The sequence below is a fragment of the Sphaerodactylus townsendi genome, linkage group LG04 (assembly GCF_021028975.2).
Source record: "Sphaerodactylus townsendi isolate TG3544 linkage group LG04, MPM_Stown_v2.3, whole genome shotgun sequence".
Lineage (NCBI taxonomy): Eukaryota > Metazoa > Chordata > Lepidosauria > Squamata > Sphaerodactylidae > Sphaerodactylus > Sphaerodactylus townsendi.
In genome coordinates this window covers 85,591,820-85,615,204 of record NC_059428.1, presented here as the reverse complement: position 1 = coordinate 85,615,204, position 23,385 = coordinate 85,591,820, and the positions used below count along the sequence as shown (strand labels likewise).

Below are 23,385 nucleotides of genomic sequence, written 5' to 3'. Positions count from 1 at the left end.
GAATTAAAAAAAGATCATTCCCTTATTTTAAGATCATTGAAATTTATATTGAAAATTCATCTGTGAACATGAATCTATATAACTGGAGAATTATAGTCCTGGTTTACATATTCCTAGATCCAGCCTACCAGTTTGAATGGTGGAAAAAAGAGTACTCCCCTTTTTTTCCACCATGTGCATAACAGCCGTGATATAAGAGTGGTGAACCTCTCCCACCCCCACTGTGAACATAGGCTCATTCCGCACATGCAGAATAATGCACTTTGAAACTGCTTTCAGTGCTCTTTGAAGCTGTGCGGAATGGCAAAATCCACTTGCAAACAGTTGTGAAAGTGGTTTGAAAACGCATTATTTTGCATGTGCGGAAGGGGCCATAATGAGCAATGAGCTGATTGGAGAAAAAAATCCATCCCCTTTCACCCATAATGTTTTAATCAGGCCTCACTTCCTAAGACTGCATAGAAAAGATTTGTGAAGGAAACATAAAATGAACATTGGGGGAATTTCCTCTGTGCATAGTCTAGCCACAAGTATCCATTGGATAAATGTTGTAGATGCATTGTCAAAGGCTTTCACAGCTGAAATCAACTAGCTGTTGTGGGTTTCGAGGTTGGGTGGCTGTGGTCCAGTAGTTTTTGCTCCTAATCTGCTACTCCTAACTGTATCTGTGACTAACCTGTATCTGTGACTGGCATCTTCAGAGAACTACCAGGTCACAGCTACACAGTCTGAAACCACAACAGCCAAATCTTGTAGTCTTCATATTACCACAGCAAAAAAAAGAAAGAAAAGAAGAAGGCTTTCCTTGATTGGCTCTGTCTTACAAAAAGGAGAGTTGGATCATGCAGAATCACATTTTTGTTTCTAACACCCCCTAAATCTGACCACTAAATAAGGGCAATCATACTTTTTTGCCACCAAGTCACAGCTGACTTATAGTGACCTTGTAGGGTTTTCAAGGCAAGAGATCTTAAGAACTAGTTAGTTTCCCATTGTCTGTTGTGCAGAATTGCGCATGTAAATAAGGTTTGGAAGTGCAGTTAGACTGAGAACAAAGTGTAGTCACAGAATGCAAGGGATAATCTTCATAGGAACTTGACAGCACTTGGATTGAGTAAACTGACCAGTGCTCTGAATGTTGGAGCAAACCAGTTGACTCCAGAGGGTGATAAACATTAAATAAATCCATTGAAGGTTAATGGATTGGGATTGATGGAAGAAGGGGAGGCCAGTGATACTATAGCTGTCTCAACAGTATGCCTGGTGGAACAACTCTGTCTTATAGGTCCTGAGGAACTGCATAAGATCCTGCAGGACCCTGGTCTCATTTGACAGAGCATTCCACTAGACTGGGGCCAGAGCTGCAAAAGCTCTAGCCTGGATGACAGGTGGGCCAGGGACCACCAGCATATTATTATTTGCTGAATGAAGCAATCTCCGGGGAATGTACCAGAGAAATGGTCCCATAGGTACACAGGCCCCAGATTGTTTAGGGCTTTATACATAAGCAAAGGAATAGTTGATCTGATCCAGTTCTCTACCTGGAGTCAGTGCAGCTGGTGGAGAACTGGGGTTGTCTACCTTCTTCACTTTCTATCTCTTTCAGCATCTAAAACTACACTTCCTTTTACTATCCATATATTCCTCTAGAGACTATCCATATATTCCTCTACAGACAAATGTAACCATTAAATTGTGCTACCATTCTCTTTGTCATGTAGGGTAAGCTTGGGTCAAACCCAAAACAATACCTTAGCTTGTGCATTAATATCATCCGGTTAGCGGGAAGACCATAGTCTTTTTGTGGCTTCATTTTGTATAGTCCTTTTAATTTGAGAGGTCACTTTGACAGAATGAGCTTTGAGGAACACTCACAGAGTCTTGAAGTAGCATTTCTTGCTGTGGGATAGAAAATAGTTTTGTTTTATTGGAATTCTACTTTTGAACCTAAGGTTCATAGTAGAACTATGTAATTTTGAAATATAACAATATTGCCTAGCAAGTGATGATGACACAGGTAAGTCAGTAGCAATCTTAACCAACAGTCCCTTTCCCATGCTTTTCTCAAGTGATGATACTCTTGTGCTGATCTAGAACACACTAGCTTTGTGCAGCAACTCACAGGGAAGTCAACAAACTGATGATCATCAGCACAGGGCTACTGAGGTTTGTGTGTGACAAACTGCACTCTAGAGCAGAGGTAGTTTCTCTAGCAAGTAACAGCCAGGACCACAAGTGAAGGAGTGCTTGCAAGCAAGGAGGGTACACAGGTAGGTGGTGGAGACAGTGTGCAGGAAGGGAATAGTGGCAGTGGGCCTAGAAATTCTGGCAGATCCCCCACTTTAGGGTATGCTGGGACTGGATCTGAATATGTTCTTCAATATTATGAAAAACTGAATACTAATAACAATTGGAATTCTGTGGTGGACGTGTTTGCTTTGTTCAATGGACATGTTTGCTTTGTTCAATAGACATGTGTCCATGCTATGAGATAGCATATGTGCGACACCGTCAGGATATGTGCTATATGAGTTCAACTGATGAGTTTTTTTGAGTCCAGTGATACTAGAACTTGTCATACACTCATCAATAGATGCACATTAGATAAATTAGACTTGGAAAATAATTTTGTCTGTATTATTTGATCAATGTGAATATAATTGGTTGTAGAATTTAACTTTTTGTTATTTTCAGCAACAACTGTTTTCAGTTTTTATTCTACAAAAAAAATTACAGTAGATGTTGGCGGAGTAGAACTTTGCTATGACCTATATTGCAACACTCTTATTGCATTCCACAGGTCCTCCAGTAAACGTTACTTGCAATATTTTTATCAACAGTTTTGGATCAGTCACAGAAACAACAATGGTAAGTGTGGCAATGCCACCGGCACAGAAACAACAGTCCTTAATATATGTAATAAACACAACCTGTCAATTTTTTTTCTATTTATTGTTCAACTTGCAGGTCCTCCTGTAAATGTTACCTGCAACATATTTATCAACAGCTTTGGTTCAATAGCAGAAACTACAATGGTGAGTGGGAATGATCATTGAAGCCATCTTGTGAAGGGGCATGATGTAATGGAAATATTCTTGATGCAGTGCCTCAGCACTAGGGAGACTTGAAATGTGAGCTAACAACTTCAAGCCAACCATAGAATATAATTTATGAATCACAGGTGTTACAATTAGGTTAAATATGATGCTTGTGTTTTACTCTAGCCATGACTTAAAACCAATTATGTCCATCCTCTTTGGCTAATGCACCCCATCAAACCCACAATATGACAGTGAGCATCTAGTATAGTACACACAAATGTTATTCTGCTATGGTATAAGTGAGATGTAGTGCGACATAGGAGAATCAATTGAGGGTGCAAGTCTGATCAATGCCATACCAAGGCCTCTTGCTATGATACAACCACCTACTTACTTGTGCTATTTGTGGCATCTATGCTACTGGTTGGTCATTGGAGACTCTACAGCAGTGATGGCGAACCTTTTTGAGACTGAATACCCAAATTGCAACCCAAAACCCACTTGTTTATCACAAAGTGCCAACACGGCAATTTAACCTGAATACTGAGGTTTTAGTCCTGCGTGTACCTGCTGCTCTGCCCTGAGCTGCTCCAGTGCCTCCACCCACCCTGCCTCTCTCGCATCTCCTCCTCCTCTGCCTTGCCCCCCCCCTGAGCACAGCATCAGCACAGGCAGCAGGCCCGCCAGCTGAGTCCTCCCTGCTGACTGAGGGGCATTGTGCCAAGCGGCCCAGGTCAGCCTAGATGTGTGTGTGGGGGGTGCCACAGAGAGGGCTCTAAGTGCCACCTCTGGCACTCGTGCCATAGGTTCGCCACCACTGCTCTACAGCACACTTTATGCAAAACAACATTATGGGGGGGGGGTTGCAGGGGGCAGGATGAACTGTGTCTTGGTTGGCTCCTTTCACATGCCTGACTGTTTTACCTCCTGCAAGAAAAAGAAAACTAAATTTAAAGATGTTTTGCTAATACAAGAAACTGTTCAAGAACTTGTAAAACTTGCACTCCGCACACACAAAATCTACATAACACAACTAACTAAAGAACAAATCATAAACAAACTGAAACAAATTAAGAATAACCAGACAACAACTAAACCAATGGCTAACTTGGACCTTAAGAAAATGCTTTCTTGTGACACTAGTGGGTTAAACAATTCCTACAAACAAAAAACCTCTTTATTTGCAACACCTCCTAATTTTTGTCAAATGTCATGTGGTTATGATATTATAATGTAATACCACATAGTTATAATGTCACAATGGGCCTTTCCCCACTTATCAATTGTTGTGGGCCAATCTGGCAAAATGACCCGGGGTTCTGCAGCGCTCCCCATGGGACCAGCAATGGCAACGCGGCCACCCCGATTCTGGCGCTCTTCCGCCCCCTTAGTGCATGTCATTTTTGGACCTGGTCAGAAGAGCAACATTTTGGAGTACCCCGCGTTGTGGGGAACATCGGCAGATATTAGTGCACTGCAAGGAACGAGCCAATCAGAAGCCAGAACAGGAGGTGGACAAAACGTGACTGGCGACGTTATGATGACGTGTGCACGTGTCTATGATGAAAAAAGAGTCCAACCTCCAAAACGGCGTGCCAGCCAATCAAAACAGAGACCCGCCCTCCGATGGCTGCGATTACTGCAGAACACGTGCTCTTGAGGAACGCTGCAATTCTGACCCCGCGTTCTTTAGGGAAGATTTCCCGAAGAGCAAAATGATGTGGGGAACAACTTCTCAACACTCAAAAGCTGCGGAGTCTAACAAACGTGGTAGACGCCCTTTGGCTCACAACAATTGGTAAGTTGGAAACGGCCCCATGTTACAATTCATATTCCGAAATGTACAATCTGGTAGATTATAAATAGTAAGTGCTAAAACACATAGTTTATTTAATTTGTGATAAGCAATATATAATATACTTTTCCTTTATTCTTCTATAAGTCATAACTCTATATCAAGGGAAATTATAGCAATTTATTATATCTCAAAGAAAGTATAACATTTATAACGAGATAAAACTAAAAAATTGGGAAATACTTCTAGAAATTTACAGTAACAGTCACCACTGTGAGATTCTTTATCTATTCTATTTATCACAACTTATCTTATAATATTGTTAAACATTATTACTGTTTACTAAATATTGTACATAATATCTAATAATTAATGCTAAGATTTATTAAGATAATTACCATTTAATGTTTCTTATATTACTATATCACTATTTAATGCTCATAATGGTCACAATCATCATACATTGTTTATTGTTCATTATATCTCTGTCAATAATCTAATATCTAATATAATCTAATAAATAAATAAAATAAATAAAATAATATTACATATATACTTATTCTTCTCTTTTTCTTTTAATGCAACTGTAAATGTTACAATATGGTTCTATTTCTCTTAATTTTCTGTTCTGTTTATGCTTACAAGAATTAAATAAAAATAAATTGGAAAAAAGAACTTGTATAACTTCTCATGCAAGCAGAAGCATGAACGTATCAGTTACAGTATAGCATGACCTCTTCTACAAGTTTCTGTACAAGTATTTGCAGAACAGTGGTGGCTATTTTCCTTCTGCTCACGGGATTCAATTCAATATACAACTATCTAATCTTACAATTAAAAAACCTTTGGAATTTTATTTTTATTTATTTATTTATTTCTTCAATTTATATACCGCCTGATCCCCGAAGGGGATCTACTATAGTATCTACTATATATTCCATAACCTTTTAAATGGTAAAATCAACATTAGTTTTTTAAAGAACAAATGCAACCATCAGTTAAAATTAGGCAACCTTTAGGACTATTTTAATGTGGTGATTAGTTCATTCCAGAAGAGTTATTGTCTGAGCAATGGCTATTGAAAAGACTATTCTATGTTGAGTCACCATGTCATGAGTGACAAATGAGAAGAATATCATGTGGTAGCTGACAGCTTTGCATGATTTTTTTAAAAATATCCATTCTTAACACAATAAAAATAAAAACTCTGGTTCCTGTTGCTGCATGAGATAGTAAGACAGTTACTTGGAATGGCAACTTTTTAAGTGTGTCAGGAAAGTTTTGATCCAAATTTTCTACAACTTCACAAGGCTTCTTTGGACACACCCAGTCCTGTTCGTAGATGGCACCAGGCAGGCTACATCAGGGAGGTTATTTCAAAGACTGCTGAAAAGACCCTCCCTCTACTTGCCACTCTCTGTTTTTGAAATAATCTCCCTGCTGTGGCCCGCCTGGCAGCAAATTTGCCATCTTTAAGGAACCAGGTTAAGACAGTTCTCTGATGAACCTTTAAAGATCTCCCTAGTCTTTTAGGGGCTCAACATATCCCATCAGGTCACCTTTTACTCCAAACCCTTTTTTGTTAAACATGTTTTATGGCTTTTATCAGTTTAATATTATTGTATTTTGAAAAAAATTAACTCTTATTTACTGTATTTGATTGTTTTATATTTGTTGTAAATGACCCATAGAGTTCTGGCTCCGGGCAGCATAGAAATGAAACCACAACCACCTCCATAAGCACAGGTATATTTTTTGCACCAGTTTAAAAATAATTTCATTTCTATGACAAAATCTAGTGCACAGAACTTGTATCAATTTCATTTTTTAAAAAATGCCTGTATTTGCCATTTGACTTTATGACGTCCCATTATTAAGAAGAGTTTGACTTTATACCCTGCTTTTCTAAACTGTAAGAAGTCTCAGAGTAGCTTACAATCACCTTCACTTCCCCTCCCCACAACAGATACTTTGTGATGTAGGTGGGGCTGAGAGAGTTCTGAGAAAACTGTGACAAATCCAAGGTCATCCTGTGTCGTGCCCATTTATCTCCTCCCAACAACCAGAGTCAGATTTACTGAAATCAGTTTATTGCACCAGAGTTTATTGCAATCCAGAGGGTTTTTACTGTATCCAACATTATCACATTAAGCAGCAGGCGATATCCCCCATTATACACCCTTTCCCCTTAACCGTTTTCCCCCAAGTGAAAGTGTTCACAGGCAATGCAGGTCTTCCAAGGTTGGAATCTTGATAAGGGCCAGGTTCTGGCTGGTTAGTGAGGGGAAACTGTTACTTCAAGCCAAAACAAGTCAAACTCTTCATAATTAGAGATTCTTTAGAGAGCCTCTTCCACTGTTAATGGGAGAAAGTCAAAGAGAACATGTGTAGCAGCAGGAAAACAAATCAATTTCACCAGATAAGGGTCCACTGCTCATGTGGAACAGTGGGTAATCAAACCTGGTTCTCCAGATTAGAGTCCACCTGCTATTAACCACTACACCATGCTGACTCTCAGTAAACCTGTAACATTGGTATACACTACGGACATGATAATAATTTTAACAGCAGGGGTGTAATCAGTGAAACCCAAGTACCTTGTGTTAATGTCAGTTTAATCTTTTTGCCATCAGTGGGGCTATCATGTTTCAGCTCAGTCTGGGCTGTGGATGAGACTCATAATCCATAGGATACCTTTTATTAGGACCAACCAAATGACACGTAACAGTCATTTGTGACAGGGTGCTATTCTTTCATATGATAGAAAATGTACGTCAAGATAAGATAGTGAACATGCGTCAAAATCTCTTTTCAGTAGACTAAATATTGCCTTGAAAAACTGATGAACTGAATCACATATTTTCACTCATTTATCCCTATACACATTCCCAGGTTATTTTTGTAGTATATGAGAAGATGGTGTCCTGACAGACCAGATGTGCAGTTTAGATGATTTAAATATCAGTTTAAATTATGCTTAGTTGCCAGCTTTTTTACAAGGTCAACGGCACTGTTGAAAGAGCAAGTTTTTTTCCTATTAGTGCTAAAATAGAGAAGTCCCAGATGTAAAGGATAAAAACACAGAACAGTGTCACGTATTTATAGGTCAAAGTGTTTTTTATTCTTTTGCTGTGCCATAGATTTAGCATTGATTTTAGCATTGATTGCCTGCACATTCTCCTGTGACCACTGAAATGCATTGAAAAGCCTATAACCGTGTGATATGGCAGAAAGGGGAAAGGGGCCTTTCCTTGAAATGATACTAGAACACTGTTCACCAGAACATTTTCAGGCAGTTGAGAGTATTAATTTTCTTGTATTGGAGCAAAGTATCTGTTCTTCACCCATCCATGAAGGTTTGTGTCCCCTAGATTTCAGTGGGCACCAGAGGTTAGAAATAGCCTTGTTGTGGTGGGGGGTGTCACTCAAAATGCTAGACTAACCATTAAGACCTGCCTTGTTGAAACCTGGCTTTGAGGTGCTGAAGAAGACTTTTCAGGCCCTGAGCTTCAGATACAGTGACTCAACAGCAGATATCAGGTAGCAAGATCAAATAACAGGAATAAAGTACACGTTGCACAGAATGAGGGACTAGCCTTTATATGTTCTGAAGAGTTCCCAGGGAAAGTAATGTGATTAAGCCCAGAGTTTAAACAAGATCTTATCAGAAGCAGGGCTCACTGACTGCTGGAGCACCTTCCTCTCCTAGTGTTCAGATGACGTTACCAGGAATCTGGAGAGGCAGGACTTTGGGCAAAAGTTTCACATTATTTTGCTCTTGAATGTTCTTAAATTGTGCCATTTTCTCCATGTAAGACTCCTCTGAATCTGAAAATGATTTATCAGGGGTATAAAGTGGCCTGATTAAAATCCAAGTTATCCTTTCTGGATTCAGAATCTTGTAACTTACTTTTCTTCTTCTTGGAGGTGTTCATGGAGTTCCACATATAATGCATCCTGGGGGTTTGCAGATTTCGTGAGTAGATGGTTGTAACCTGAAGCCAGAGATTTGGATCCAGCGCAGTGTTTCCATGGGCAGAAAGATTTCTGCAATGGAAAATAGTTTTCTCATCTTTCCACTCCTGCTGCAGTACCCAAAGGACTCCTTCATTGCTGTTTCTGGTGGTCCTGTCCCCCCACATTTCAGAGGGCATTTGGGGGTGCAGTGGGAGGAAGTCACAAAAAAGTATGTTCAGCAGACAGACAGACATCCAGCATGGAAATGTTCTGCTGGATCCTCAGCAGTGTCTGAAGAGTCAGTAATAAAGAGATTCACAAGAAAATAGAAATCCAAATTCCCTGACAATTAGTTGTAGACACTTGAATATAGGACAGTGTGGACAGCATGCTATTGCAGGAAAAGGAGTATGAAAAAGAGCCAATTTGTAATCTATAATCTATTGTGACATCTTCCCAAAATATGAAACATCACACAAGATATATATTTTGAGAATGTCACCTAATTTTAATTATGTACTACATCCTTAAAGATTTTGTCAACTGTCCCTGTAATCAGTTTTTGTGGAAAACGTTCTGTGAACCTAGTCCCAAGTTTCTACAGAGGTGTCGTAGAACTTTCTGTTGATCTTTCTGAGCAGAGAGAAGGATTGGCACAATATGAAATAGTGAAAATCCTGCATGTCACTAACTTTACAAGATGGCATTCAATGAAAATATTTGCACGACCCAATGCTGATTGCATTAATCAGAGTCCTCCATTGCTTTGATGAAGTTCCCCCATTGTGCTTTATTGTCTACCAAATATGTTAATGTGTGCTTTTTCAATGTTCATACTGCATATCTGCCAACAAAAGAAGGCTAAACAATGAAGTAGTTCAAACAAAGACTGCTGGCTGCCTTGTGTGCTTTGTTTGTAGTACCTGCAGACAGCATTGAAGGAGCACTGTTCAGTTCAGTGCTGTTCCAATGTCTAATGTGAGCTTCCTTAAAGTTGTTTCCTTTTTAATGAGTAACTTTGAAACATGTTTATAAAATGCTTTTAAAGGCAGACATCAGTTACTGCTCATCTGCTTAGCTTTCGCAAGTATCTTTAATGATGTGATGAACAGAGTTACGTCTTTGTGCAATGTGAAATCATGACTTTCTTGAAGTTACAGTGTCCTCATAGAATGCTCTTGACAGGTTGGCTGTAAAAGATTGAACTTCAAAGTGTAGTTTACGGCTACCCATTGGATTGCCAGTTAGTAGAAAACGCTTCATAGTACAATCTTAACATAGTTAAGCCCTTCTAACTCACTGACTTCAAAGGACTTCAAAAGGTATTATTCTGCTTTTGATAGTGCTGTGTGACTCAGAGATGTCCAATAGTTATTGGATATTTCAGCTCTTTTCAGAAATATATATTTGTAAATATTTTAAAACAACAGAGACTTATAACACAAAAATTACTGGAGGGCCCAACTGAAAGGGTTCTTACAGGTTCAGCCACTGCTATGTGTATTAATATGAGAGGAACTTATCACAACATATTGTTTGTGCTGTTTAATCCTGCACAGATTAAATAGGATATGTGTATGTTTCACCAAAACAAATTCTAGAAGTGCACTCAGATCTCAACAGATTTCTTCCACAATTGTGGAGCTGTCCTGTTTTTATATACTCCCTTCCTGGAGTTTTTTTTTCACCAGAAGAGAGTGTGATCCAATGGAAAAACTTCATTAACCAAGGAGTCTCCAAATCAACCAAAAACTAGAGTTGTTAATCAGTCTCTTAGACAAAATTCCACTTGAGTGTTTTCCAAACATTTGCCTTAGTACATAGAATTGGATTGCCCATGCTTACAATTTTGTGATGTGAACTGATAGTAAGGCTACCTTGTACAACGTGATCTCAAAATGTCACGTATATTCTAGTAGGCAAAAGTCTCAGATCAGAGAAATGAAGCTTGAAATATCGACTTAGACTTAGAGTTTGGGTGTGGGGTCATAGAAGTTAGAGGACTGGACATTGTAGTTTGTATTGTGAGGTTAGTTTAACTAATAGGCCTATAGCTGCATTGTTTCCTTATTTTTAATTTTTCAAAAGTTAGAAAAAAGTCTCAGTTCAGAATTTGATACGTATATAAAAGTTCCATAGGAAGAGACTGCGAGTCCTTCTGAACAGTATGCAGTAGTTTAAAAATGACTGGACTGTTGTGAGAACTTGAACTAATATTAGAAAATGTGTGGGAAATTGCTGATTGTTTATTCCATGCATAAATATTTTTATTTCAAAAGTAAAGATTATTCTCTCTCTTAAATATGAAATTATATTTCTGGCTCACTTTCAGGCAGTCATTTTGTTTGTAGTATACTTTACAAGCATGATGACTGGACTTTTCACAAGTTAAAAATAATTGAAATGAAATGAAATAGATAACAATAACATTTGGAATTTGACACAAAGAATTAATCTGATGTTTAAAAGGCAGGTTCAGCCTTTTTTGTTACATTTTCATTCTTCCCTTGTTTTTTTCCACAAATATGTTTTCAAACAGCTGTTAATATTTTTATTTTATTTTAAAATGAGTTATTTTAAAAATGACAGTTAGAAGCCCAAACAAATTAGATCAGTGGGTATTAAAACAACCTTGTGTTGCACAATGCTAAGGAAGAAAAGCATTCCCAAAGTATCAAAATGAAAAAGGCATTTTATATTTCATCCAGCTCTACTATAGTATGTGAGATATACATGCTTCCCCAACCATTAAATGTTGTTCATTCCCCTGAAAATAATCTATTTTTCTTTTTAACCAGCAGTAATAATTTTGGCTATTCCAGAAAAAAATTAAGACCCTATGCCAAACAAAGATTTACACCCTGGAAGTAAATGGGCTTAGTAGGGCATAACTCTGTTTAAGATTATTGCCACAATGTGTTTTAAACCATTCTCCCAGTGATCTTTTAAAGGGCTGTATATATGTAATACTTTAACTGGCTTTCACAAACATACTAGCAGTGTATTGTCGAAGGCTCTCACGGCTGGATTCAACTGGTAGTTGTGGGTTTTCCGGGCTGTGTGGTCATGGTTTGGTAGACGTTTCACCTGCACCTGTGGATATCATTTTAAGAGGTGTATCACATAAACATTCCCTTCTCACTGGACACAGTGTGTAACAGACTTTCCTCTGTGATACACCTCTGAAGATGCCAGCCACAGATGCAGGCAAAACATTAGGAACAAGATCTACCAGACCACAGCCATACTAGCAGTGTTTTATCAGTACTTCTAAAAACTATCTAAGGCTCATTCCGCACATGCAGAATAATGCACTTTCAAACTGCTTTCAATGCTCTCTGAAGCTGTGTGGAATGGCAAAATCCACTTGCAAACAGTTGTGAAAGTGGTTTGAAAACGCATTATTTTGCATGTGCGGAAGGGGCCTAAGTTTAGATAGGTTTACAGTTGAAGCAGCCCCTATGTTTAGCCACAATCTTCATGCTTTATATGGTGATTTGATTGATTTCAGAAGGTTACAAATGAAGATTTGATAAAATTCAAATGACAGGGATAGCAAAGACCAGTTCCCCCCCCCCCCACACACACAGATCCCATAATTCTTCATTCTACTCTTGTATCAGAGTTGTATCACTAAAACTTTTATACAAAGAGACGTGCTGGTTGCTTAGAGGAGACAATATATTTGACAATTAACACAATCTCGATCATTGGAGGTCTCCCTTAAAACTCTGGTTTGCTAGGAAATAATGCTCTCATTTCTGAGACTTTTGTGGACTCCTGTGATTTCCATAATAATACCAGAAGATCTAACGCGGCCTGTTATAATTTCTAATATAATGGGGTTTGGTGATACACTCAAAAAAGCCCCCCAAAGAGTTAGAATCTATATTACTGAGGGCACTTGATTGGTGATATAGAGGTCCAGATGGCTACAAAAAAAAGACAACGTGATATAGAGAGTACTGGGTCTCCGCTTCGTTTCCAAACAAACAACTCAAATTTATGGATTACTTTCCTCCAAAAGTCTCTTTCTTCAGAGAAAGGCAGAGAGGCAATTACAACTTGAGTTTACAGTTCTTGTTACCAACCGCTCTCACCACTTGCATTAGTGGAGCCCCTGACCAGGAGAACTTTTTTCAAGCAACAGATATTGATAGAGAAACATCTGCAGGATCCCAATTTTATCGCTGGGAATTTGGTTGAGGCTGATACATCATCTACCATTGTGCTATGATGTCACAATAAAGATGGTTATAATAACCCAGGAATGTTTGTTTTCACCAAACCTCACGCCTGCAATGACAGTGGAAAGTATCTTACAAGGAACTTAAAACATCAGCATTAAATTGACCAGGATCAACAGCTTCCTCAATAGTCAAAACAATAAATGGGAGCCCAAATAAAGAGAGAGGTCAGGAACATCTTCTCCTGCAAGCATAAATCAACCAGCCGGTAATGAGAACAAGCTGCACAAGGTAGAAATCAATGACCACCATCCACGAGGGGATGGGCAGAATAGTCTATGGCAACTGGTGTTGGACTAGGATAAATTATGCCTGTCTGTTTACTAACTATCATGGGCAGCGCCCTTTTTTAACAATACTCTAAGCTTCATGGCGAAAACGCCACATCAAGTGTAATATTGAATAGGAGGCCCAACCAAGATAGACTTGTGTATGTTGAACAGCTAAACAACTCTTTTAATGCACAAGGGACCCCAAAGAATTATTCTTACTTTTGACTCAGTAACTGTTCCAAAGCTTATCTTAAAAGGAATTCTAGCATGCCTTATATCGAAGAAGGAATTTTATAACACGTTTTAGAGAATTTGACTATAACACCACTGTTTTACTTGCTCCAATTTTACAAAAGGAAATATTAGAAAGACACACCTATGACTTGTGGCTGCTATCGGACCCAGTACAATTCTAGATGAACCAGGATCAACCACCTACTACAACTTGATATATCCCATGATATGGAGAGATAGAAAAGAGATGCACTACATGGCTTGGAGACAAAATCCTGGGAAGGAACAACCTTAAAGAAGAGTCGCTGTCTCTTCTGAGGAGAAAGAGCCAAGCAAAAAATCAATTGAGACTAGGATCAATATTCTCAAAGGGGAGCCTACCTGGTAGGCAGTGACCAAGCCCCCGCCCTCAATCATCTGCCACCAAAAAAAAGTCCATCAGAGACAGTAAAGGCCAGCTTGATTAATTCATCCTCAAAAAACAGGACCAAAGGTGTAGAAATACAATTCACCTAGGGCTTGCTTAATGGACATTCCTTAGCTCCTCTGTACAGAATCACCGATCTCTTCATATGTACAGAACCCGTACCACATAAGAACTACTGATGGGATTCATGAGTTAGATTCATGCTCTTCTAGGTTCTGTCCTAAAAAATCCAACCATGGTATGAGGGCAAAACATGGGCACAGGAATTGGAAGATTTAAAAGTACATCCTGATTTACCTGGGTTACAGGAGGGAGAAAGCTTACGACTGCATATACTCACAACAAGTGAAACCGACAGTAAATTGTTCCACCTCTTACTTATGCCCTGCTCTAGCCCAGACTAATCCGCTTTTGTTGATAGATTAGGACATATAACAGAGAATATTAATGACCCTAAGGATCCACTTGGCACTCAGACAACAGCTTCATTGAAAGCTAACATGGTAAGCCATAAGCAAACTCCGCAATGCATGACTCCAATCCAAAACAAGTGTAAAAGTAAAAAATCTTAAGAGTGTCAAGAGACTTCCAGGAAAATCCAAACCAACAACAGAGGAAATTTACTGCTCATGGGCTGGAGGGACCTCTACACCCAATAAAAAACTTAAATAACATTGATTATACATCGCATGAATCAGGAACGGTTGCATTTTCCTGGACTTCAACAAAAGATCTGGACAGGAATCTCGAACTCTCTATGACAACTAAAATATTATCATGGAATTTGCATTGACTGGTTTAATAAGATACACACTTTGAATTGTTATTATTTTGAAAGAAATTTTGACTTATTATTCCTACAGGAAACTTAGTCCATGAATCAGCCAGCTTGGAACTCCAGGGTTACAAAGCTATCACTATCCCAGCAATTAAATCTGCGTCAAAGGAAGGGGAAGTGGGGTCTGCTGCCTTAATATCTGTTGAATTTAAGGATTGAAATATGTCTCCTGGAGAGCTTTAATGACAAATTATATACAGGTCATTCAATTGAAGGGTCAGCATTTTTAAGGAATTTGGTTGTGTTTTTAACATTTATATCCCGCCTGTCAATTCCAAGCATAGGAAAAATAGGGAAAATATGGAACAAAATTATCACAGGCTCTTGAAAATGCAACTTCCTTTATATCCAACAAAGCTGAAGATATTTATTTGTGGAGATTTTTAATGCTAGGAATAGGGTCCAGGGCAAGCCCAAACCGAAGCTCGAATTGACGATGCTGACAAGTAGCTGATAATGCTCTTCCTCTTCCAGATCGTTGTGCCCTAAGATCAAATTATAAAACAAAGCAGGGCTTGAACTTGTGGAGTTGAGCTCTTTGTATAGCTTAAATAATTTTGCATGGCACAAAGCTTGATACGCCAGGTGGTGGCTTCACTTTCTTGTCATCTATATCTCTGCAAGCACCATTGATTATATAGCAGTATCAATCTGATTTAATTCTCAAGTACAGGAGTTTCTGCATGCTGGATCGGAATAGAGAGTGACCATTTCCCATGAAACTAATGAAGTTGGTCTTAATAAAAAATATAAATTACTAACTCTAAACCATGAGACCAAAGAAATGCACATTTCCTTGTAACGAGGAATGAAAATGGTCCTAATAGCCTATGTCTGAGTAGCCATGGTGTTAAGCAGTGAGGCCTTGGAGTCTAAAAGGCTGAACTATAATAAACTCAGAGCTAAGTGTGATGGAAGAATATGATGAAGGATAATTAATGGCCTCTAAACCGGATACTTGTTTACCTTAATGCTCCAACATAATATAAGCCTGCCCATAAGGGCTGGTTTGACCAGGAGTGCAAGAGCACTAAAGAGGACATTAAATAATAACTTTAAAACTCATACGGCTCATTGTGTATGGACAATATGACAGGAAATTCCCAAATACTCATACTAAGATCACAGTATAAAGAGCTTTAATTAGGACAGAAGAAAAAGCATATTCTAGATGCCAATGGGAAGCATTCGGCCCAAGCATTGATGCGGACTGAGAAAACAGAAGCTCATTTTGGGCATTGGTCTCATCTGGGATGGGTTCATGCTGCACAGTTTTAAATGCACAGATACCTGGTGACATTTGGTTTTAAGCATTTCTCCCAAATTTTTCGATTCCTCCCTTGATCCCTAAGCTACTCCCAGACTTAACAAGAAAGGGTGCTTTTGATGACCTCATACTATCTCCAACACCATTGGCCTTCAGTAAGGGAGAAAGAAATAGAGAACTTGATCAGTTCCTATTAAAACCGAAAGCTCCCGGTGAAGATCTGATTCCTAATGATGTGTTCAAAACATTTCCATCCTGGTAAGTGCCCACCTTGCCAAACTTTTCACCCAGATTAACAATACTGGCAATTTCCCTAGTGGATGGAAAACCAGCATAATTGTCCCCTATACATAAAAAAAGGAGACAAAAATGACCCAAAGAACTATCGCCCAATGACTTCCATTGAACCACGGCAATTTCTAAAATATATGGCAAATATCTCCTTGGAAAATTAGAAGATTGGGAAATTGAAAATCACATAATACATCCACAACAATAAGGCAGGATTTAGGAAGGGACAAAGCTACATGCTGATCACTGCTCAGACATACCAACTAGCTCTTATTCAGGCCATAAGAGGCCCAACTAAAAGCCTTATATACGCATTTGTTGATTTGGCCCCCCCCCTGCTTTGACTTCTCAGCATGTGAGGAAAGAGACTCTGGTGGAAACTGCTGAACACAAATATGGATAACGTGTTTACCTTTCCTTATTAGAGTTTCGCATGAGGACACATGGATCAAAGTCAGAGTAAGTAAATACATCAGGCTCTCTAACAGATGGGTTTTAGAGCTTAAGGGAAGAGGAGTCAAGCAGGGCTGTTTACTTTGCCCCCAATCTTATTCAACCTTTTATAGCCAATTTATGGCATAATTCCCAAACTGACCGGCCATGGGAATTTGTTGCCCTCGCTAGGAGAAAACAGAAAATTTCAATTCTGCTATAATGCGAGATGATATGGTCCTAGCTTCACTTACAAAGGAAGGGTTTAAGGAGACTCCTATATGGTTTGGGTGAGTATTGCAGAGAGGAGGCCCTCTCCATAAACTATTCCAAACCAAGGTAATGGTGTTCAAGAAAAGACCAAGAAAATACAGTTGGAACATCCATAATATTCCCATAAGATAAATGCAATAATTTTAAATATTTAGGAGTTACATTCCAGTCCTTCACTAAATTGGAATGCCCATTTAGCAGTGGTCAAAGCAGCTGCTCAAAAATCTGTTGGGGCAATAGTGAGATTTTATCATACAAAAAGGAGGTCATTTAGTTGATCCAAGCCCCTAAAAATTTTTAAAATTAAAGTTATACTCTATGCTACTCTATGCTATAGAGATTTGGGGATGGAATGTACAAGTCCTACATAAAATAAAGGAAATCCATATTCAAAACTTCTTTCCTTAGAACGAATTCTACTTCCCAAAGAACGCCTTAAGCGCCCTCCACCTCAAGGGGCCAGAACTCGGGTTTGCCTTCTATTAAAGCTCGAGCTGAATTGGCACTCTTGAAATACTGCTAAAAAAAGAGTTCACTATAAAACCAACTTCTGCTTTGGGAATCTAAGTTTGCAGATACTACTGCTAGGCCTCGAATTACATAATACTCCTCCCTAAAATAATATATTGCTCAGTTATTCTGTTCCAGATCATTTATTCCTTCTTCACCAATTTTAAATCACGACCTTCGACTGGATATTCAAAGGATAACTGTATGGACAGAGATTATAATTTACATTCCAAGTTTGCTCCCTGGTATAGCTCACCTTTAAAAGGATCATCACCAGAGCCCCTATCTTGCTGGCATTACTCAGTTTAAGATAAAGGAATGCTATGACAGCATTGCATTTCAAACAATGCCAACAAATTATTTAGAAGGCAGATATGCCAAAAATACCAGCTGAACAACGAATTTGTATCTGCAAACGTAGGAAGTAGAGGATTTACTCTCATTATGTGTTCTGAACTGCCCCTCTGTAACTTGGAGAGCCTAGGGCTAAGTTTTTTGAATAGTTTTATATCCCTGTCCCAGGTACATATTATGACTCAGACAAATTACTCGCAGCCCTTCTCCTTGCGGATTTGGATCCCTATATATCCTATAGGGTTGGGCCTATTCGCCTTTGGCAGCTACAAAGATCAGCCTTCCAACAATGTAATAAAGCAAATGATCAAACCCTAAACTGGCTTTAAGTTAGGTGGGAATACAATTCAGACATATTCTAGGGGGGAAAGTGAAAGATTTAGTGTTCAATGATGGATTTTTAGTGAATTTTTTTTCTTTTTTTTCTTACCTGTTGGAATAACAAGTTGGCTTAGAAGTTGTAATGTAACAATATTGTAATACTGTAATGGCCTATGGCTTTCAATAAATTGATGATGATGATGATAAAATTCAAATGACAGGGATAGCAAAGACCAGTTCCCCCCCCCCCCCACACACACAGATCCCATAATTCTTCATTCTACTCTTGTATCAGAGTAATGGGCACCCTCTTGCACCTGAGTTTTATCTTTGCAAAGACTTTCCTTTCTAGGGTGGCTTTTAATATCTAAATTGTATACATATTAACTTGATCATGATTTTAAACATTGTAGCTTTTTGCTGCTTTTCCTCACTAGCAGGGGTTTGTCATTTTAATTGTAGGTTTTATATTTTGCAAAAATATGTGTGTGTGTAAGAGAGAGATGTTGCAAAATTGCAAGCTACTTGAACAGCTTTTTGCATAGGCCATAGGATAGAAATTTAGGTAACAAAGAAAGAACTATTATAGCACCTAATCCTGTATGATGACTGCTGACAATCTTCAAGTTTATCACACTTAGAAGTGATTAACAAACTGATTAAAAGGGCAAAAGGTAAAATGTTCATTAGATAGTCCATTTAGAATAGAATAGGATCTTTAAGGTTCTGGGCAGCCCCGTTCACACATCACAGTGAACACACACGTCCTTCATAAAACAGTCAGTCCCTGCGAACATTAGGAATAAACCTAGTAGAAACTAATGCTTGGACAAATTTTAAATTGTATAGTGAGCTATACATGCATTGAATGTAATGTAAAAGTTACTTTACACATGTGCAAATTAAAATCACGTGTGCACTGTGTATGGATTGTGGTGTACACTGTATGTGTAGTCACTTTAACATGACTAGTGTACAGGATAAGCATGTGGTACTATATTAATTGACTACATAGTCAAATCTTTGGACACATCAGTAAGCTCTTGAGTGTAGATAGGTTAGTATAAATGCCCTTAGTATAAATTGCCCTTTGCCCTTAGTATAAATGTGGATGAAAGATGGAATGCGTCCCCATTGCCAGAGAAAGGAGACTGTGGCTTCCTATTTTGCCACAATGTACTGCCAGGATTTATGCTTGGAATGAATGAATAAATTTATGCTCTCGTTCAATTTACAGCATACGTAGTTATGTTGGGTTGGTAAAAAAGAAAGGCGGCAAGATATCAGCAGCTCTATTGTAGCACCCAAAATTGCCACCAAGAAAATACTTCCCATTATTCAAAGTACTCAAACTGCACTCTGAATTGCAGTAGAAACTTAAACTTCAGAGTAGAAACCTCAGGTGGAAATCTTAGTCTGGCAGCTAGACTTCAGCTAAACAAAAAGCCCATTTATTAAGTAAAGGAAATGAGCTAATACAGTAACAATTCCGATAAAAACCTGGATCTTCAAAATAGTTAATGCTATGGTTGAAATTAATATAAGATCTATCTATCATTTTGGTTTGGAAAATGTAGCTCTTGACTCTTGGTGCTGTGTCGCTGTTTTCAAAGAGCCTGCTTAGATTACCATTTTATGGATTTGCCATCTCAGTTTCATAATAGGAGCCATTTAGATGAAACAGCACCCATTTTGAATGAAAAAAAAGAAAACTTAACAGTGTATTGTCGAAGGCTTTCACGGCCGGAATCACTTGGGTGCTGTGTGGTTTCCGGGCTGTATGGCTGTGTTCTAGCAGCATTCTCTCCTGACATTTCACCTGCATCTGTGGCTGGCATCTTCAGAGGATCATCTGAAGATGCCAGCCACAGATCCTCTGAAGATGCCAGCCACATGTCAGGAGAGAATGCTGCTAGAACACGGCCATACAGCCCGGAAACCACCCAGCACCCAAAACTTAACAGTGCCCATTTAATTGGGAGCCAAGGGAAAATTTGGCCACTACTAGTTTTCAAAACACTGTGGCCGTTTCCGCACGGGCGAAATATGACGTCGTGGAAACGGTAAAAGAACCGCCATAGCGAGAGCGTTACGCACGCAGCTTGCGCATTAGCCGTCGGCGGAAACGCTAAAGCGGCACGAAGACGACGTATTCAGAAAACGCATTAGACAACTCTTTTTCCTTCTGTGACGCATCGACGCCGCACTGCGGCGAACAGCCGTAAGGGAGCCGTCTTCAAAATGGCGAATGCCAGACGACACACACACACGTTTGTCCCTGGTGCTTTCCCTGCATGGCCAAGCACCTTTCCCAGACCCATGCACTGGGACTGACAGTAGCTGGGAGGGGAGGCACTGACAGATGGGGGACGGGCAGGACATCAGGGCAGTCACGTTGTCCATCGCACTGCTGCGTGGGCATGACGTCGGGCCTGCACGCCAAGAAGTCGCGCAGGCGCCAACGTCGCTGAAGACGCCGCTCGTCATCGCGTCGCTGCTTTTGGCCGTGCGGAAACGGCCCGTCACCTGAAACTCCAGTGATAATGACTGGAAAATGGCATTTCCCAGGAGTACCATGGAATTTCATACAAGGCAGGAAGTAGAAGTACTTTGGTGATACAGGATTAGGAAGGTGGCTCATCCTATTGCAGATGCAGGAGAGTACTGAGATGAAAAGTACAAGTGATGGAGGAGAAGAGAAAGTAGACAGCATGTTTCAGAAGAATTCACTGGTTGGATAGTAGGATGGTTGGAGACGTGGAAGTAGGATAGCTGGAGGTGGCTGGAAACCTTCTGCTATTACAACTGATCTCCAGGCAACAGAAATCAGTTTCCCTGGGGAAAAAATGGCCACTTTGAAAGATGGAATCTTCACCAAACCCTGTCCTTCTCAGGCTCCACCCCCAAAATATGCAGGTATTTCCCAACCTGGAGGTGCCAGCTGTTCTGGAAAGCAAAAGGGCTAAGTATGACAGGAGGGATCTGAGAAAGATGGGACTCCTTCCCCTGTCTGGACACTCGGCAGGGGTTCTCCCTTACCAGCTCATGTCCTTGAATGGACTCTTGCAGTAAGATGAAAGGACAATGCAGTTAATCTATTCCAAACTAAGACATATCTGAATTCCAACAGTCACTGTTGAGGCTTGGCTCTCTAACTTCCAAGCATATGTAAAGAACCCATTAAAACCAGTCTTTTGACACAATATATTTTCATTTGTTTCATGTGGGTGCTGTTTCACACAAATTATTCCCCAAAGGAAACTGAGGTGAAAGAAATGTCTGAATCATCCTCATAATGTTTGTCTTCAAAGATAAAGGTAACACCCACCTGGTAATTCTGTCATCAGTATTAGTCTCAGAGCCTGAAAGTACTATGACATCTAACCTGGATCAGAGGTTTAATAACCTGTGTACATGACATTTCCATAGGATTACAGAGTGAACATTTTTTTGAGGCAGCAGTGGAACGACTCACGTCTTGCCTACAGTGAATACCCTGATGACTCCTTGGATTTGGATCCATCCATGTTGGACTCTATTTGGAAACCTGATTTATTCTTTGCCAATGAAAAAGGAGCCAACTTCCATGATGTAACCACAGAAAACAAGCTTCTGAGAATTTCCAAGAATGGGAAAGTGCTGTATAGCATCAGGTAAATCTGCTCCTATATATGTACGTGTTATGCCTAAAAATATTTTTGATATGGCTCATATCAAAAAACATAATATACTATTTTTGTTTGTCTTATTTATATTTTAATGAGGACTAAAAACAGCAGGGTGGGTAAAAATCTGCTTCTTTCACCTTGTGAAATTCATACACTTCCCAAAATAGATAAAGAAATGGAAAACAAAACTCACTAGCTTTGATGAAAACATGAAAAGATCCAGTAACCCCATACTGATTTGCCTCAGTTATTCACATCTGCATATATTAGAACCACTCTTTTAATAACTACACTAAGTAACCCCTCTTGTTCTCTTGTGAGAGATGATTTTCATTGCAAAGAGGAAATCTGATTTTAGAACATCAGAAGAGCATCCTGTACTGACTTTCTTTCTTTGGTGGAACATTTATTTTAGTTACTTATTTAATACATTTTATGTTGCCTTTTCACCCAATCAGAGTCCACAAGGTGGCAAACATAAAAAAAATCACAATATTTAAACAATTAAAAATGTTTAAAATTATAAAATAAATTATCTAAAAATGTTTAAAATTATAAAATAAATTATAAAATAAATTATCTAAACCTGATTTTCTCAAAGTCTACTCAGTGGTAAATCCCACTGATTTCAGTGTTGTGGCTTACTTCCATATAAGTGTACACAGGATTATTGTATTAATGTGATTTAGAAGAGTCTGGTGGGTTTCCTAGCATGTGCTACACAAGACAGACTCTGGCTATCTTAGCATATATTATCACAGTACATTTTGATGAGAATCAATTAACCAGGACACATATGAAAAATCAGGACGGTAGATACCCTTAAAATAGTAACTCTGAAGCACACCTTGTGCAAATGATCTACACAGCATATATTTCATAGGATAGTTAACATGCTTCATTGGGTTATTAATGACTTAATATTTACAATGAGCCTTGAAGATGAAAAGTCCACTTAGTGTTAGCAGAGAAAAGTAATCATAATTTCTAAATTCCTCCCTCTCTGGCTCTGCTCCCCCACCTTTCCACTAGCTGCTTAATTGTTAGGTGAACTGTTTGCAGCTTTTGTGTGAGGCTGCACACATACGTCTGAAGTGCATTAAGGATTTAAGGCTTTCCCCTACAAAGAATTGCTGGTTTGCAGTGTAATTCCATAGATCTCTCCTCTCTCACTCCTAATTTAACAAATTTGCTATAAGTCTTTTGATCCATTCTCCTCTTTTTACTCACTTCAATCCCTGAATACTCCATTGCATATGAGAACAAAACAAACTAATACAAGTTCAGGGTAGGATTGCTAGCATCCTGGTAGTGGCTGAAGATCTCCTGAGATCACAACTGATTTCCAGGTACCGAGATCAGTTCTTCGGGAGAAAACAGCCATTATGGAAGATGGAATCTTTGAAGTTTCTCCCTTCACCAAACCCAGTTCTCCTCAGACTCCACTCCTAAAATCTC

The 23,385-nt window shown here is 39.1% G+C and overlaps 1 protein-coding gene across 6 annotated transcripts in view; it reads left to right on the top strand.

Moving 5' to 3' along the window:
• GLRA2 (glycine receptor alpha 2) overlaps positions 1-23,385 on the top strand; it is a 170,022-nt gene that overhangs the window by 14,413 nt on the left and 132,224 nt on the right. For 2 of the 6 annotated variants that reach the window (XM_048493790.1, XM_048493793.1), the window contains exons 3-4: positions 2,968-3,035; positions 21,689-21,912. In XM_048493790.1, coding sequence (XP_048349747.1) covers positions 2,968-3,035; positions 21,689-21,912 — 292 coding nt within the window. Of the gene's footprint in view, positions 1-2,800; positions 2,869-2,967; positions 3,036-21,688; positions 21,913-23,385 lie in introns of all 6 variants that reach the window. The other 4 variants (XM_048493791.1, XM_048493792.1, XM_048493794.1 and 1 more) reach the window with 3 other exon arrangements.